Consider the following 17,063-nt stretch of genomic DNA (forward strand, 5'->3'; position numbering starts at 1 on the left):
AACGTTTCTTAAGGAGATAGATCCACGTGAACTTGCTATAGTCGTCAATGAAACTCACATAATATGTATGTCTACCAACAGAGGAGGGGGCAGGCCCCCAGACATCAGAAAAAATGAGCTATAAAGGTTTGGTAGAAATACTTGTAGAAACTGGATAAGGCAATTGGTGGCTCTTGGCCCTTTGACACGAATCACAAATTGTTTCAACATCACGATCCCCAACATATGGGAGTTTATTTTTCCTAAGCAAACGCTCAACTAAAGAGAAACTTGCATGACCTAACCGATCGTGCCACCGTGTTGAAGACACTTTGGTGGCACTAAGAACTTGTTTATTGGATCTTCTAATCTCCGGAATCAACGGGTAAAGCCCACGAATGCATCTACCTCGATACAGCACCCTCCTCGTTGCCTGATCCTTGATCAAAAGGAAGAGGAGGTGAAATTCAAGAAAGACATGATTATCAATGGCAATGCGGTGGACAGAAAGGAGATTTTTGTTGGCACTAGGGACATGCAAGATGCGTTTGAGATGAATTTTCCTATGAGGGGTTTTAATAATTGAGTGACCAATATGACTAATCTTCATACCTTCTCCACTAGCAGTGTGGATATGATCTTGGCCGCGGTACTTCTCCCGCATGGTCACCTTCTCCAGCTCACCGGTGATGTGGTTTGTGGCACCGCTGTCGACGTACCAATTTGTGTCGACGCCGTAGGAAGCTTCAGCAGCCCCGGCCACCTTTTCATCTTGAGATGATTCTTCATCTTCATCAAACCGGTACCAACAATCTTTTGCAGAGTGGCCCAGCTTATCGCAGATTTGGCAGCGGATAGCATCAGGCCGAGACTTGTTGGTGGAGCCATTAGATCGGCGGCCGCCCTTGGTGTTGGAGTAGGAGGGTCGGCCACAGCTGCGTGCGTTGTTGTTGCCACTGGTGTTGCCCCCGCCAGGGCCCCTGCTCTTTCCGCGAGGAGGGCCATGAGGACGAGAGGCACCGCCACGCCCACGGGTGGCGACATTTGCCGAAGACTTGAAGCCGCCACCGGTCCCAGCCCCTTGGAAGAGGGCCACTCGTTGATCGAAGTTGCTCATCTGAGCGAACAGTTCGTCAAGAGTGACCGGGATGACACGAGCATCAAGGGCAGAGACCAGTGGCTGATATTCCATGTCTAGGGCGTTGATGATGTAGGAGATGAGCTCGTCGTCGTCCAGGGGTTTGCCGGCCGCCGCGAGCTCGTCGGCGAGAGATCTCATGTGTGCGAAGAAGGTGGCCACGGATTGTGTGCTCTTCTACGTGTTGGTGAGCGCCGCCCGGATGTTGTTGACGCGGGACAGCGAGGTCGACGAGAACATCTTCGCCAGTGCCGACCACAGCTCGTGTGCATGGGCGATCGACGTGACCTGCACGAGCACTTCCTTCGAGAGGTTATTCACGAGATATCCCAATACCTGTTGATCCTCCCGGATCCACACGTGGTGGAGCGGATTTGGGATGGATTCCTCCTTGCCATCCTTATCCTTGGTGACGACGGTTTTGGCCGGCTCGGGTATGCTTCCATCAACATACCCGAAGAAACCAGCACCTCAGAGCTGCGGCGTGATTTGGGTGCGCCAGAGGATGTAGTTGGTGCGGGTGAGGCGCTCGGTGACCTGGCCGGAGAGGTTTGAGCTGGAGGAGCCGAAGTAGGCCATGGTAGGAGGTTTGTGGCAATGGAGGAACTAGATGAGATGGAAGAGGTAGGCTCTGATTACCATGTGAGAGAACGTCGTACCCTGTCTAGGGCGACGGTTGCGTGTTATATAGAGCGCGTCGCGACTCCCGTATAGCGTACAGAGAAGATTACATTGTTAGGATCCTTAACTTGGAGCCCAAGAGATAGACTAGAGAGATAGAGATAGTTACAAGAGATAAGATGAAATCACAACTAACTACCCTAGTCTAGGCTAGGCTGAACCGGACCTTGCACGCCATATCTGTCGCTTAACAACTCTAACTGATATAGTTAACACCATGTTAGACACATCGGGTCTCTCCAAGGAATGATGGGGGGAGGCGCTGATGACTGCGTGTCATGTCCTAAACCAAGTACCCACAAAGCATAAGACTATGACTCCATTTGAGAAATGGGAAAAGAAAAGATTGAAACTCTCTTACCTACGTACTTGGGGTTGTTTGGCGAAAGTAAATATACCAATTTCTAAGAAGCACAAGCTTGGATAAAAAACCGTGGATTGTGTTCTTCTGGGCTATGCTTTTCATAGCATTGGTTATATATTTTTGATAATAAAATCTGAGGTATCCGACATGCATGTTGGTACGATTATGGAGTCGAATGATGCAACTTTCTTTGAGGACATATTTCCTATGAAGGATATGTCGAGTTCATCAAATCAGGAGATACCTGCTCCATCTAGTGAGGAATTCGCTGTAATTCCTGAACCCACCATTGCGATGAAACACGTTGAGAATCCCGTTGAGGGTGACAATGGAACTCCTGTGAGGAGTAAGAGACAGATGACTGCAAAGTCCTTTGGTGATGATTTCATTGTGTACCTTGTGGATACACACCCAGGACTATTTCAGAAGCTTATGCATCTCCCGATACTGACTACTAGAAGAAAGCTGTTCATAGCGAGATGGATTCCATCTTAGCTAATGGAACCTTGGAGATCACTGACCGTCCTTATGGGTGCAAACCTGTAGGATGTAAGTGGGTGTTTAAGAAGAAGCTTAGACCTGATGGTACAATTGAAAAGTACAAGGCACGACTTGTGGCTAAGGGTTATACCCAGAAAGAAGGTGAAGACTTCTTTGACACTTACTCACCTGTGGCTAGACTGGCCACAATTCGGGTTCTACTGTCACTGGCTGCCTCACATGGTCTTCTCGTTCATCAAATGGACGTTAAGACGGTTTTCCTTAATGGAGAGTTGAAGGAGGAAATTTACATGGATCAGCCAGATGGTTTTGTACCTGGCCGGGAAGGAAATGTGTGCAAGTTATTAAAGTCTTTATATGGTCTTAAACAAGCTCCCAAGGAATGGCATGAGAAGTTCGAAAAAACATTAACTGCAGCCAGCTTTGTAGTAAACGATGGTGACAAATGTGTGTACTATTGCCATGGTGGGGGCGAAGGAGTTATTCTTTGTCTGTATGTCGATGACATACCGATCTTTGGAACCAAACTTGATCTAATCAAGGAGGTTAAGGATTTCTTATCTCGCTGTTTTGAGATGAAGGATCTAGGAGTAGTTGATGTTATTTTAAACATCAAGCTGTTGAGAGATGACAATGGTGGGATCGCATTGCTTCAGTCTCACTATGTGAAAAAGATCTTGAGTCGTTTTGGGTGTAGCGACTGCACGCCTTCTCCAACTCCATATGATGCTAGTGTGTTGCTTCGAAAGAATCGACGGATTGCTAGAGATCAACTGAGGTATTCTCAGATTATTGGCTCGCTTATGTATTTGGCGAGTGCCACGAGGCCTGACATCTCTTTTGCTGTGAGCAAGCTGAGTCGGTTTGTGTCAAAACCGGAAGATGATCATTGGCTTGCGCTTGAGAGAGTTATGCACTATTTGAAAGGCACTACGAGCTATGGGTTTCACTACATCGGGTATCCAAGGGTACTAGAGGGTTATAGTGACTCAAACTGGATATCTGATGTTGATGAGATTAAGGCCACAAGTGATAATGTTTTTACACTTGGTGGTGTCGCTGTTTTCTGGAAGTCTTGCAAGCAGACCATCTTAACGAGGTCAACTATGGAAGCAGAACTCACAGCATTAGACACTGTCACTGTTGAAGCAGAGTGGCTTCGTGAGCTCTTGATGGACTTACCTATGGTTGAAAAACCAATACCCCCTATCCCGATGAACTGTGATAATCAAACTGTGATCGTCAAGATAAACAATTCTAAGGACAATATAAAGTCCTCAAGGCATGTGAAGAGGAGACTAAAATCTGTCAGAAATTGAGGAACTCCGGAGTTATTATGTTGGATTATATCCAAACATCAAAAAACTTGACAGATCCCTTCACAAAGGTCTATCACGTAACGTGATAGATAATGCATCGATGGGGATGGGTCTGAGACCCACCGCATGAGTTGTCCATAGTGGTAACCCACTCTATGTGATCGGAGATCCCGTGAAGTAGAAGTGGGGGACAAACTGTTGGTCAGTTGGAAGGAGAGTATTCCTATATTAATTATCTCACTCCGTGAAGATGCAATACTCCCCTGATCTGCACGGCAGGTTGATATTTATCTTAATGTGTTCCAAGTGGCTTATTCGGGTAAGCAGAGATGTTGTCGTGCGGAGCATCTCCTGAGGAACTCTAATAAATTCATGAAAGGCCCTGGAGTATGACGTATACGCTCCACCCACGGGGAAGCCTTGCGGCGGCCCAGTATCGGTCAAGAATTTGTGTGAAACTAGTCTCGCAGAAAACTTGCAGTTCAAGGCATAGTCCACTATTCAAGTATTGATCTAGTGTAGCATAAATCTCTGAGTGAAAGTTCAACTTTACAGTCTCCACTGAGCACCGGTATATAAACAATGTTTTGCAACTAAATGATGAGATGTGCCAATGAGACTTTATGGGGGATTGTTGAAATTTTGTTAGTAGGCCTTTGGCCCAAAGCCCAAATAAAATTCTAAAATTCTCTTGGCCCATTCATGCACACATGTGAGTGGAGTGAGTGAGACTAGAGTTTAGTCCCACCCCGGAAGTTGAGAGAGCCTTGCACCTCCTTATAAGGTGAGCTCCTCTACCACTTGTATGAGCATGAGAAGATGAGACCTACACGCGCACTCCTTCTCCTCGCTCGCCGTGCTGCGGGATTGAACCGAGTCGAGGACAGAGCTATGCACGTTGTCTATATTTTTGCTGCTCGAGAAAAATTAATGAGTCATTGCTTAATAATTAACGGATGCGTTATTTACTGAACCGTTTCCGATTTTTTGGATCGCGACTCGGATGTGGGGTTTAGTCCCACGACCTACCCGGCCTACACTATATAGTCAGGCAGACGTCTACCCTAGCCGCCGCTGCTTCGTATGGTTTCGCATCACCGTTCCAGATCATTGCGCCGCCAAGCAAGTCTTCTCCATCCCTCCTTTCGGTGTGCACCGGGAGAAGGGGCAGCAGGCCTTCGGAACCCGGCCTCTCGTGATCCTGTACGGGAGAGGGACGATCAGGTTTTTAGGGAGCACTCTCGCGCGACTACTGGCAGCGATGACTTCGCGAACGACGACTTCTTCCCCGACCTCGGCAGCCTCATCCTTGACGACATGGGCGACAACGTCGACGTTGGCGGTGCTGCTCCCGCTGCACCGTATGTGATTCTATCCTTCCTGTTCGAGATTGTGGTAGAATTCGTGTTTTTAGTATGTGTCCTAGATGTGATCTGTTCATCTACTATGCTTTTTTTTGAACGAAGGCTCAAGAAGAGCCCGGCTTTGAATTAACAAAGCCATCAACCGGCCAGGAATACAAGAACACCAACTTACAAGGAAAGCAAGAAGAGAAACAAGCGGCTGATACAAGGAGCAAAGCGAAACAGACTCAAAGGCAGCAGCGATAGCAAGATCATGCCATGCTGCCGCCAACACCCTACAGGACGACCTACACCAACCGGACAAGCTACGGACTTGAGATGATGCACCACCGCGCAAGCTTCGTGATCGTAGCCAAACTCGAAGACAGCACTGACACTCCTCTGGAACTGCCACTGCAAAGGGCCCCTGCCCTCCCATCCTGGCTCGAAGGATGCCGCACCGGCAGGCGGCAGCTCGGTTCACCCTAGAACCCAGAGGAAGACGCCCAAGCTGCGCATGAAGAAAGAACTAGGAGCAGACCTTCTAGCTCAGAGCACACCATTCCGAGCACCGTCGTCGTCCGCGGTTAAGCCACACCGAAGGGCTAGAGCTGTCGGCCACAGTCGCAGCAATAAGGGCAACAGCGATGAGCCACCGAAGAAAAGGCAGTGAAGCGCCGAGCCAAGCTGCCACCCGCCACCATCACACCCACAACCCGACTCTCTCGCCGCCCCTGCGATCCCCGGACTGCGCCTCCAAGAAGGAACACGACACCGATGTGTCGTCGCCGCCCGAATCAGGGGACCTAGGCTTTCACCTAGCAGGGAACGGAAGGAGGGGGAGAAGGATCCTCACCACGGCCTCCAGGGAGGGGCACGGCGCCCAGGGCGTCGCCTGCGATGTGGCTGCGCCGGCCAGGGGTTTCCCCCGGAACCAACCCCCTCGACGAGATCCGCGCTGCCGACGCCCGGGAGGACCCGGATCCGGCGATGGAAGGAGCAGATCGGGGCGGAGAGGATGAGATGCATCTGGCGACGGCAACCGCGCAGGGGAGGCCGCACACCAGCGACCGTGGACCGACGCCTCCTCGTCCCCCGCGACACCGAGGGAGGCGCCTCACCAGCTCCGGCCGGAGTGGCCCGCCGCCCGGGCCACCCGGCGCTCTCCGCCCGGGGCCGCCGCCCCGGATGCCGAGCCCTGCACGCTATGTGGAGCCGCCGGATCCCCCGCCGCCACCTTCATCGCTGTCGTGCGCACGCTGGCGCACACCTCTGGCCACGTTCATCTACTATGCTAGTTCACATGATTAGTTTAACCTATACTATTGCCGTCATGATTTATCTTCTGTTTGTTCGGATTAAATCTCGTAGTAATTTGTTCATTTTTCCAACATCCTCAACACCGAGGGATGCATGAAGGGGCCGCGGCTCCGCGTCATCAGCCAGAGCCTCCGGTGCGTGCAAATCTGTATGTCGATTATGGAGAACATCGCAGTGGTGAAGGCTCCACACCTCGAGAGGCTCATTCTGTTCCGAACTTACAAGATCGGCGGTGGCTTGTGCACCCGAATTAGGATTGGCGATGCTCCCAAGCTGCACGCATTTGGATACTTGGAGCCAGGCCGCGTCCTAGAGATCCAAAACACCATCATCATGGTACATCTCTCGTCCCGTGTCTGGTCTTTGCATTGCTTAAATTAGCATATGTGTCCAGCTGATGGATGTCCATGACTCAAATGTGTACTCTTCCTTATTGGATTCGGCGAATTCCAGGGTCCAGGCTGGGATAAATGCGAGCACAAGTGCCATTATCACAAGTGTGAGGATTCTAAGTCTGAATGTGCGGTTCGGAGTTCGCAATGATGTCAAGAGGGTGCCCACCTTCCTCAGATGCTTTCCCAATGCGGAGAGACTGCACATTGTGGTATTTATCACCAATTCATATTCTGCTTACGTTTGTGTGCAGTTCTCGCATGTCATCGCTAGTTGATAGTGCTTCAGAATTCAGATTGATTGCATAGATTGCTGCAAGTCAGTTATGCTGCCGAGATAACTATGGTCTTTTGGTTTCTTCCAATGTAATGTGAATACTGTGCAAGCTAGCTTAAGTAATTTTGCTGTGCGTTAAATTAAGGTGAGGAAAACATCAGCTGGATGACTAGGCATACTTGGCAGCTATAATGTCTAACATATGTGCCAGTTCTAGGTTAGATGGACATGCCTTGCCATTTATTCTCAGCAATCAGGTCTTCTCTACTATCTGCATACATAGACTAGAATACAAAATTATTACTTATGAAGTGTTTCTTGTGGCACAATGATCATTGTTTCAGTATAGATCTTGATTTATGGTGCTTTTGCTTCGTTAGGTATGTCCAGATTTTCTTTTTCTGGTGCCTCTCACCGTGTTCATATGAGCTACTACAGTAGTATTTGGTGCTATGGTGTAACAAACATTTTCTTATTACAGACTTACAAAAGTTAAAATGGTACATAAACTAGCACATTCACGTCGACTGTTCTTTATTGGTACATGTACGCTAGTTTCATCATATCAGGAGCTTACACTACAGGAAAATCACGTTTTGCCGTGTGAAATAGTATAAGCCGAGTTTTTTTTTCGGGTACTCGGCTTATGTCACTCTAAGCCGAGTCTACTAGAAAAAACACCCGGCAAATAAAAAGGACTCGGCTTATGGCAGTCTATAAGCCGAGTGGTGCCGAAAAGCCCTTAGCTTACATGAGGTACACGGCATCTACACAAAAAAGCACTCGGCTTATAGAGCAGACACGACAAAGATAGCTGTCACGTGTCCAAAACGGAGGTGATTGACGGTGCCGTCACAGAACAGCCTGTAAGCTGTGTGCCCTGCGACAGCACTCGGCTTATATGGCCTATAAGCCATGTGCACCGCGACAACACTCGGCTTATATGGCCTATAAGCCGTGTGCCATGCGACAGCACTCGGCTTATATTAAGTACATTTTTATATCTTTAGCGAATATAATTTAAATTTGAATTACAAGTGTGTGAAAAAGTTGACAAGGTTAGGTTAAAAAAATCATACTTGTGTTCTTGAGTCTATGTTTAGGCCATATGCAAGAAAAATAAATGAACTTCAAACATGAGGGTGCCAAGACTTGACCCCGAACATGTACTTTTTCTTTTTATAAAATTTGAAAAATGCAAACGAACCCTGAAAAGCATGAAAATTGGCATGGTGCCCTTACATGACACCTAAATACCGTGGTGAAAATTTGAGAACATTTCGTAAAAGGTGTGATGTATATCGCTTGGAAACTAGACCATCTCCGAAGAAGAAACGTGTTTTTGAGATGGAGCGAGCAAGGTGTGAAGGCGACGCAACTGTTCCTTCAACCATTGGCCTTGAATTTTTTTTCTACACTCAATATACACCATTACTTGATCCATGTAAAAATTTGGAATATTTCAGGCTTTGTTTGCTATATTTAAGTCATTAAATGCATTTCTATATCTTTAACGGATATAATTCAAATTTGAACTACAAGTGTGTGAAAAGGTTGACAAAGTTGGGTTAAAAAATCATATTTGTGTTCTTGAGTCTATGTCTAGGCCATATACAATAAAAAGAAAGGAACTCGAAACATGAGGGTGCCAAGACTTGATCTCGAACATCTAGTTTTTCGGTTTATAAATTCCAAAAAATGCAAATGAACTCCGAAAAGCATGAAAATTGGCATGGTGCCCTCATATGACACCTAAATATTGTGGTAAAAATTTGAGAACGTTTAGTAAAAGTTGTGATGTACATCGCTTGGAAACTAGACCATCTCCGAGGAAGAAACATGTTTTTGAGATGGAACAAGCGAGGTGTGAAGGCGACGCGACCGTTCCTTCATCCGTCGGCCTTGATTTTCTTTCTACACTCAATATACACCATTACATGATCCATGTAAAAATTTAGAATCTTTCGGGCTCCGTTTGCTATATTTAAGCAATTAAATGCATTTCTATATCTTTAACGGATATAATTCAAATTTGAACTACAAGTGTGTGAAAAGGTTGACAAAGTTGGGTTAAAAAATCATTTTTGTGTTCTTGAGTCTATGTCTAGGCCACATACAATAAAAAGAAAGGAACTCGAAACATGAGGGTGCCAAGACTCAATCCTGAACATGTAGTTTTTCGGTTTATGAATTTCAAGAAATGAAAACAAACTTTGAAAAACATGAAAATTGGCATGGTGTCTTCATATGACACCTAAATGCTGTGGTACAAATTTGAGAACATTTCGTAAAAATTGTGATGTAAATCGCTTCAAAACTAGACCGTCTCTAAGGAAGAAACGTGTTTTCGAGAGGGAACGAGCGAGGTATGAAGTCAACGCGACCGTTGCTACATCCGTTGGCCTTGAGTTTTTTTATACACTCAATATATACCATTACGTGATCCATGTAAAAATTTGAAATCTTTCGGGCTCCGTTTGCTATATTTAAGCCATTAAGAGCATTTCTATATCTTTAACAGATATAATTCAGTTTTGAACTACAAGTGCGTGAAAAAGTTGGCAACGTTGGGTAAAAAAAAATCATATTTGTGTTCTTGAGTGTATGTATAGGACATATGCAATAAAAAGAAAGGAACTCCAAACATGAGAGTGCCAAGACTTGATCCCGAACATGTAGTTTTTCGGTTTATAAATCCCAAAAAATGCAAACAAACTTCGAAAAACATGAAAATTGGCATGGTGCCTTCATATGACACCTAAATGCTGTGTTATAAATTTGAGAACATTTCATAAAAGTTGTGATGTACATCGCTTGAAAACTAGACCGTCTCCAAGGAAGAAACGTGTTTTCGAGAGGGAACGAGCAAGGTATGAAGGCAAAGCGACCGTTGCTACATCCGTTGGTCTTGGAAATTTTTATACACTGAATATACACCATTACTTGATCCATGTAAAATTTTGGTATCTTTCGGGTTCCGTTTGCTATATTTAAATCATTAAGTGCATTTATAGACATTTAACGGATATAATTTAAATTTGAACTACAAGTGCGTGAAAAAGTTGGCAAAATTTGATTGAAAATTCATATTTGCGTTCTTGAGTCTATGTTTAGACCATATACAAGAAAAAAAGGAATTCCAAACACAAGGGCACCAATATTCGACCCAAACATAAAGTTTGTTGGTTTTTTAATTCCAGAGAATGCAAACGAACTCCGAAATTCTTGAAACTTGGTAGCGTGTCTTTATATGATACCTAGAGGCTGTGATAAAAATGTATGAGAAAATAATGCAATTATGGGTCCTAATTAATATGAAAACGTACTAGTAAAGAAACACACATAATGTAGCTCCTGTGCTTTTTTCTCATTGGCTGAGCCGTTTGAGCCACGGATCAGTGACATGGCAAGAACTCAGCCGCATATCTCGTGCGCTCCTTCTGAAATCGAACGGCTGTTGGCCCCTCTCCTCCCTCCCCTCTCTCCCTTATTATATCCCATCCTCTCCCGAATGGCTACCGGCTCTCTCTCCTCTCTGTCCACTCCTTCTCCACTCCACGCCGCCGCCGCCTACGCCGAAGTGCCGCAGCCTCCTCAAAGAGCAGCAGTCAACGGAGCAAGCAGCAGCAGCTCGCGGCAGCAGAACCTATCCATCCATGCTCAGCTCGATGCAGTGCTCCTCCTCGCCGGCGGGTGAGTGCTCCAGCACGGCCGCGTCGATCCACCAGCAAGCAAAGCTAGCCTCTATCTAGCTAATCGAGCCGCTCGATCTACTCTCACGTGTACTAGACCACTAGACCACTAGTAGTATGTATATAGCTAGCTAATCGATCCACTCGATTGATTCCTATGTGTAACAGCAGTACGTATGTGTGGGCGTTCGTAGGCGGGGTGTATACATATACATTTGAATACTCGAATACCTGGGGTGTGTATACAAATAAGGGCAGATGCGGTTAGCGCGGTAACGGTTCGCGCGTGAGTGTGTACCGAGCCAATTGTTGCAGCAAAAAAAAACACGTTTTGTTACAACCGTTGTACAAAACAGCCACAACGAGAAAAACAGGGGAGCTGGATCCCCCGCGTTTGCCCGTCCTCGATCCGCGGCGGCGGCGGCCGGATCCGCCTGTTTTAAGTTCCCCACGGCCGAATCACGTCGAGGAGGGGCTTCCCCATCTATCAAGCGGCCTTGGAATTGCTTCAATCATGTCTTACGTCCGTAATGACCTCCTTGCCTCCATAGATTTGGGCTCGAGCTCCGCTGCCGTTCATGGCCGAAGTCCCCTGAGGCGGCAAGGCCCTGGTGGTAGTGGACCGGTGCTGCAACGGTACTACAACCCTGGTGTGGTCTTCCAAGATGCAGCACGGCATGGCCGGGATGAAATTGATCTGGTATGATTTCCAATTGCAACCCTAGATCCTTTTGTTCACAAAAAAATGTTGCAACCTTTGATTTCAATTGATGAGCATGAGATTAAAAAGAGATGTTCTCAACATACTTGTGTTTGATTTTTGTGTAATGTTTCTGATATGTTGTCAATTAATGTTAGCATCTTCCTGCTGTCTGCTAGTAAAATGTTACAAGTATGTGTTGCATTTGCTACGTGCTACTTGCTGGATGTTACATGCTACATTCTAAAATGCTGCATGCAGGAGTTGTTTTGGAATTGTGATTGACATGTTGCATCCATTTTTTTTGTTCGCGTTTTTTGCATGTTTTTTCATGCAGCAAAAAAGAACTGACTTGGGTGCTTATTTTGTTGCAGAATGTTGCTGTGGAGCCATCGATTTTCCTTGATGATGATATGCAAAATGTTGCGCACGAAGAAGATGATGGCATTGATCTGAATGATACTCCGGGACATGATAGTGACGATTCCTTGCGGCTGAACATGGATGGTGCAGCTCCAAACCATTGCAATGCCCGTGTGACCGGTGACAATGCCAATGGAAATGCTGCAACACTTGTTGATGAACCAGACGAAGATATATCATCATAGCCAGTTGTCCCTTTTGTTGGAATGATTTTTGACAATGTTGAAGAAGCTCAGCGTGTTTACAATGAATATGCTTCGAAGATGGGCTTTGGAACTCGCATTGTGACGTCAAAGCATAGTAGGAAAAATTGCTTGGAACAGAAGCGCATCCTAATCTATAGAGTTTTTGAGTGTATACACTTACGGAAAGATCCTTCGAAGAATGTTGGTGGAAGCATTTCTGACGGGGCTGCAACAAATCAAAGTGATGATGTTGATATGAGCTATGCTAGTAATAAAAAATCTCCAAGCAAACAAGCTGGCATCTATATGGATGTGAGCGACAAGAGGCGAAGAAATCGGTTGGAGCGATATGATTGCAAGGCTCGTATGGGTGTTAGCCTCAAAGACGGTAGCTGGGTTGTGACAGTTTTTGAGGTCAATCACACACACCAGCTGATGTTGCAAAGGGGGCGTCGGAGATTTTGCCGCTCTCACAGAAAGATCCCTGATGCAGACATGCAATACATCACTTCACTGCACTATCGCAACATATCAACGGGTAATATGATGGGCTTGCTTGGAGATGCACGGTGTTGCGATCCTAGGAGTTTGCCGTATGTGAAGACTGATGTGACAAATGCAAGAGCAAAGCTGCGAAGGGGCCTGTCAGAGCGTGATTTGGAGCTGACAATCGAGTACTTTGAGAGAAGACAAGTGGAGAATCCCAACTTTTTTTTCTCGAAGCTAGAAGAAGATGGAGCTGTTAGGGCATTTTTCTGGATTGATGGGAGAACAAGGGCCTTGTATACAAAGTCCAAAGATTGTGTGTTTTTCGACACCACATTTTGCACCAATCGCTACAACTTGCCCTTTGCTGCGATTGTTGGCATTAACAACCACACACATACTGTTTGCTTGGGGTGCGCTTTGTTGCCTGATGAGACCATCAAAACTTTCAAGTGGGTCTTCCAGCAATGGATGTTGGCAATGAATAACGAGCATCCGTTGAACATTATGACTGATCAAGACCAGGCGATGGCTAAAGCCATCTCAATGGTATTCCACATTCAACACACAGATGTTGCAAGTGGCACGTCTTCCGGGTTGCAAGGACGAAACTAGGGAAGATGTTGGGCAAGGATGAGCCTTTTGCTGAAGCATTCTATGGTTGCATCAATGATTCCGATGCCGTTGAGGAGTTTGAAGAACGGTGGAAGCAGATGGTCGAGTCATTTGGTGTGGATGATAAGAAACACCTCAAGAACATGTGGGACAGCAGGGAGATGTGGGCTCCTGTGTACTTTAGGAATAAGTTCTTCCCATTCACAGGAACAACCGGGCGGTCCGAGGGCCTGAATTCCTACTTCAAGACTTTAAATCATCATGGAGACTCGGTTTGGACATTTGTCCAGCAGTTTGAGCTTTGACAGGAGCTAATGCTTGATCGTGAAGACAATGCTGGCTTCATCAATGAAGCGACGAGGCCTCCGCTCTGGGGCAAGTAAGTCCAAAGTCATGTAGCATTTTTTAGTTTTCCAGCACAGTGTGGTTGCAGCATTTCTTTGAAACATATGTAGCAATTCTTATTGATGTTGAAAGCTTTTTTTGTTTGCAGCTACAACATTGAAAAGCAAGCTGCAGATTTCTATACCAGAGAGGTATTTTCCAAGTTTCAGAAACTATTGGCTAAATCAACAGGCTATGGTCTGCAATATCAGCTGCAAGGGGATGTCATCTGGTTTCGCCTTGTTGCAAATTATGGCGTCAACCCAAAAGTGTACACGGTGCGTGTTGCTCCTAAAGATCAGGCATACATGTGCACCTGCAACATGTTTGAGATGTGTGGGCTGATCTGCCCACATATCATCCGTGTCATGGTGCACCTGAATGTGCGAACGATACCTACGACTTACATGCTTCCAAGATGGTCTAAGAGAGCAACCGACCTTGCGCCTGAACCGGGCGATGGGCATAGAGCTATGCATTTCAGCGTCCCCACGACAAACACCCTAAAGTTTAACTCTCTATGCCGGAAGTTTGGGAAACTCGCTTCTGATGCTTGCTTCAATGATGAAGCTTATAGTTTTGTCTCTGGGCTAATTGATCAGGGCAGTGTTGGGGTTGCTGCAATAAAAGCTAGAGCAACTGATGGGTTTGCAGGAGACGAAGAAGGCCAAGGTCATGCAGGAAATGAAGAAGTCTCAGGGGGTCCAAGTACAGGTCAGCGGGATCCACCCCCTGTAGGACTGCGGAACCCACCAAAGTCAGCAAAGAAGGGGAGGCCAAAGGAGAAAGAGAAGCGCAGGAAACCACTAATTGAGATTCGAGAAGATGAAATGAAGAAGAAAGCAAAGAAGGACACGACGAAAACGAAGAAAGCTCCAAAGCCAAGGAAAAAGAAGACTCCATGCAAATATTGTGAAGATGAAGATCACAACGTGAAGGATTGCCAACTCCTTGCAGCTTTTCTTACTGCGAGTGCGAGCGCGAAAGCTCCGGGTGTCGAAACAATCCTTACACTTTAGGATATTTTCGTGAGGGAAAAAATGATGAATTGCCTTGTAACACCCCATGACTTATGATAATAAGTTGTGTTGACTAGCTGTGAATGTTTGTTTTGTGGGATTGCAACATATTACTACATGCGTGGTTTGAAAAAAGCAGAATGTTGCTTTTTACAAGAGTTGTTTTAAAAAAAATTCTTATTGTTATATGTTTGTGAGAGCTTACTTTTTGTAGTATGATGGTGCCAAAATTTGTAGAATTTTTTTAAAAAAGCAGAATGTGGGTTTTTTCTTATTTTTTTAAATAGTACTAAATGGTTGTTGTAACCACAGCTTGATCCATGCTTAAAAATAACATGTTTTAAGCTTTTGAAAAGCATGGTTGAAGCTTTTAAAAAACATGGTTGAATCTTTTTGAAAATATGGTTGAAGCTTTTAGAAAACATGTTTGAAGCTTTAAGAAAACATGTTTAGAAGATTTCTGAAAAGCATGGTTGCAGCTTTTTAAAAACATGGTTGAAGCTTCTGTAAACAAGGTTGCAACTTTTAGGAAACATGGTTGAAGCTTTTGAAAACTTGGTTGTAACCTTTTCAAAGTATGGTTGAAACTTTTTCAAAATATGGTTGCAGCTTTTAGGAAACATGGTTGAAGCTTTTTGCAAACATGGTTGAAGCTTTTTAAAACATGGTTGAAGCAAAATAACAAGTTTGAAAAGGAAAAAGCCTTGAATGATTTAAAGTGTTGATTTAGCTGTACAACAAAAGTTGGGAAAGGAAGCATATTTATATTATGCTTCCAGCAAAAATATTGTAGGGACGTAGCTAATTTGCAGGTAAAAAAGTATATTTTGGCTCTGGAACAAATCTAACAGAAGGTTGTAGCTATTTCCTGTGAGCTTCCAGCAATTTAAATGTGTGACAAAAAAATAGCATTCACATATTATTTTTCAGAAAATATGTTTTGAGGGGGAAAATGCACAGAGATTCCCTTGAAACTTCAATGGATGAAGTTTGAAATATTTTCATATTTTAGAACTAGTGAAACAAAAAACAATTGTCAACGCATGATCATGTTGGCAAACAGTAGAACGCATCCATTAAAAACATAAGTGCATCATCCAAATATCAAGTTATCATCGGTTTACATACCAAAAGGACACATGTTTACTGGAGGTATCAACAGTTTACATACGAACACGCACTACTCTAATCCTATCAGAACGCTACCACCTCGGACATGATCTAGACCTAACGAAGAAACAAGCTTGTTCGTCTTGAACCTTCCAGAAAATCAAGCCGCCAACTCATCGTTGAACGCCCCGCTCCTTTGGGGCATTGTTCATTGGGTGGCTGAAAAGGTTGCATGCCACATCGATGCGGTATCGCGCCATGTCTTCCTGTAAAAAATGAATACAAAAAGTAAGCAAGTATGATACTCGTTATTCTTGAGTTGCATGAGTGATGAATGCAAAAAGTTCACATCCATCCACCGCAAAAAATTGTTATGGATGTAGCAAAATTATGGTATGGATAAAGCAAAAGCAGAATGTAGTTGTAGCACACTAGACATATGGATGTAGCTAAAAAAGCCTAGTAGGTACAAACTTGAACCACATATGAAGCAACAACAAAACATGGTATTCTTCTGTTGCATGAGTATTGAAAACAAAGAAAGTAGATTGTAACAAAATGACAAGACAAAAAATTAAAAATGTGTACCTGCTTGAACTCTCTCATTGACTTCCCATCATAGTTCTCCACATACTTGAGCCCAAAAAAACCACAATCACATCTGTGAGATAAAAAAGTTCTCCATCATACTTCCCATGCGTAGTTGAAAAAACAAAATGTTGAAATGGAACACATGATTGAAGCAAAATTCAAAAAGAAAACTCATAGGGTATCTTGCTTTGGGTAATCCTCTAGGTCAGCACAGGCGAAGGATCCAACATTGACATTGAATTTGCTGCACTCTTGTGCGAGGGTTGCAAAGTTTGTGATCTAGCACCGAAAACACACACAAAAGTTTCAAAAATAAAATGAGGTGTGTAAAGATGACAACAGGGCATTTATGTAGATGAATCTGAAGGCTAAACAGAAAAAATTAGAGAGCATGAGCATACCAGGTTATTGGCTTGCTTCTTCAAAGGAGATTGTTTTCCTTTTGAATGGATTGAGTCAAATACATTCCACTGCTTGTGAAGCAATTTTGCGCAAACAACTATCCAATGGCGATCATGAACAATTGTGAAAAAGAGCTGCAAAA

General features: G+C 44.8%; 1 protein-coding gene and 1 pseudogene across 2 annotated transcripts; one reads left to right on the forward strand and one right to left on the reverse strand.

Annotated features, from left to right (window-relative positions):
* Window positions 1–1,080: 1,080 nt before the first annotated feature.
* LOC125533315 lies at window positions 1,081–1,219 on the reverse strand (annotated as a pseudogene).
* A 9,585-nt stretch (window positions 1,220–10,804) lies between these two features.
* On the forward strand, window positions 10,805–14,847 carry LOC125528496 (protein FAR1-RELATED SEQUENCE 3-like). Of its 2 annotated transcripts, none has more exons than XM_048692960.1 (3): window positions 10,805–11,706; window positions 12,081–13,794; window positions 13,909–14,847. In XM_048692960.1, exons 2-3 carry the CDS (start codon window positions 13,730–13,732, stop codon window positions 14,816–14,818), a joined length of 975 nt encoding a protein of 324 aa, XP_048548917.1. In that variant the 5' UTR covers window positions 10,805–11,706; window positions 12,081–13,729; the 3' UTR covers window positions 14,819–14,847. The 2 variants fall into 2 exon arrangements, 1 of the variants encoding a protein (XP_048548917.1); XR_007292402.1 differs by having other exon boundaries at window positions 10,809–11,706.
* The last annotated feature ends 2,216 nt before the right edge of the window (window positions 14,848–17,063 follow it).

Source organism: Triticum urartu, chromosome 1, assembly GCF_003073215.2.
Source record: "Triticum urartu cultivar G1812 chromosome 1, Tu2.1, whole genome shotgun sequence".
Lineage (NCBI taxonomy): Eukaryota > Viridiplantae > Streptophyta > Magnoliopsida > Poales > Poaceae > Triticum > Triticum urartu.

Bases quoted from the DNA above. Each gene is read 5' to 3' on its own strand.
- LOC125528496 (XM_048692960.1), top strand. From the start codon at position 13,730: ATGCTTGATCGTGAAGACAATGCTGGCTTCATCAATGAAGCGACGAGG. The intron at 13,795-13,908 runs GTAAGTCCAAAG...TTTTGTTTGCAG, and splicing joins AGGCCTCCGCTCTGGGGCAA to CTACAACATTGAAAAGCAAG.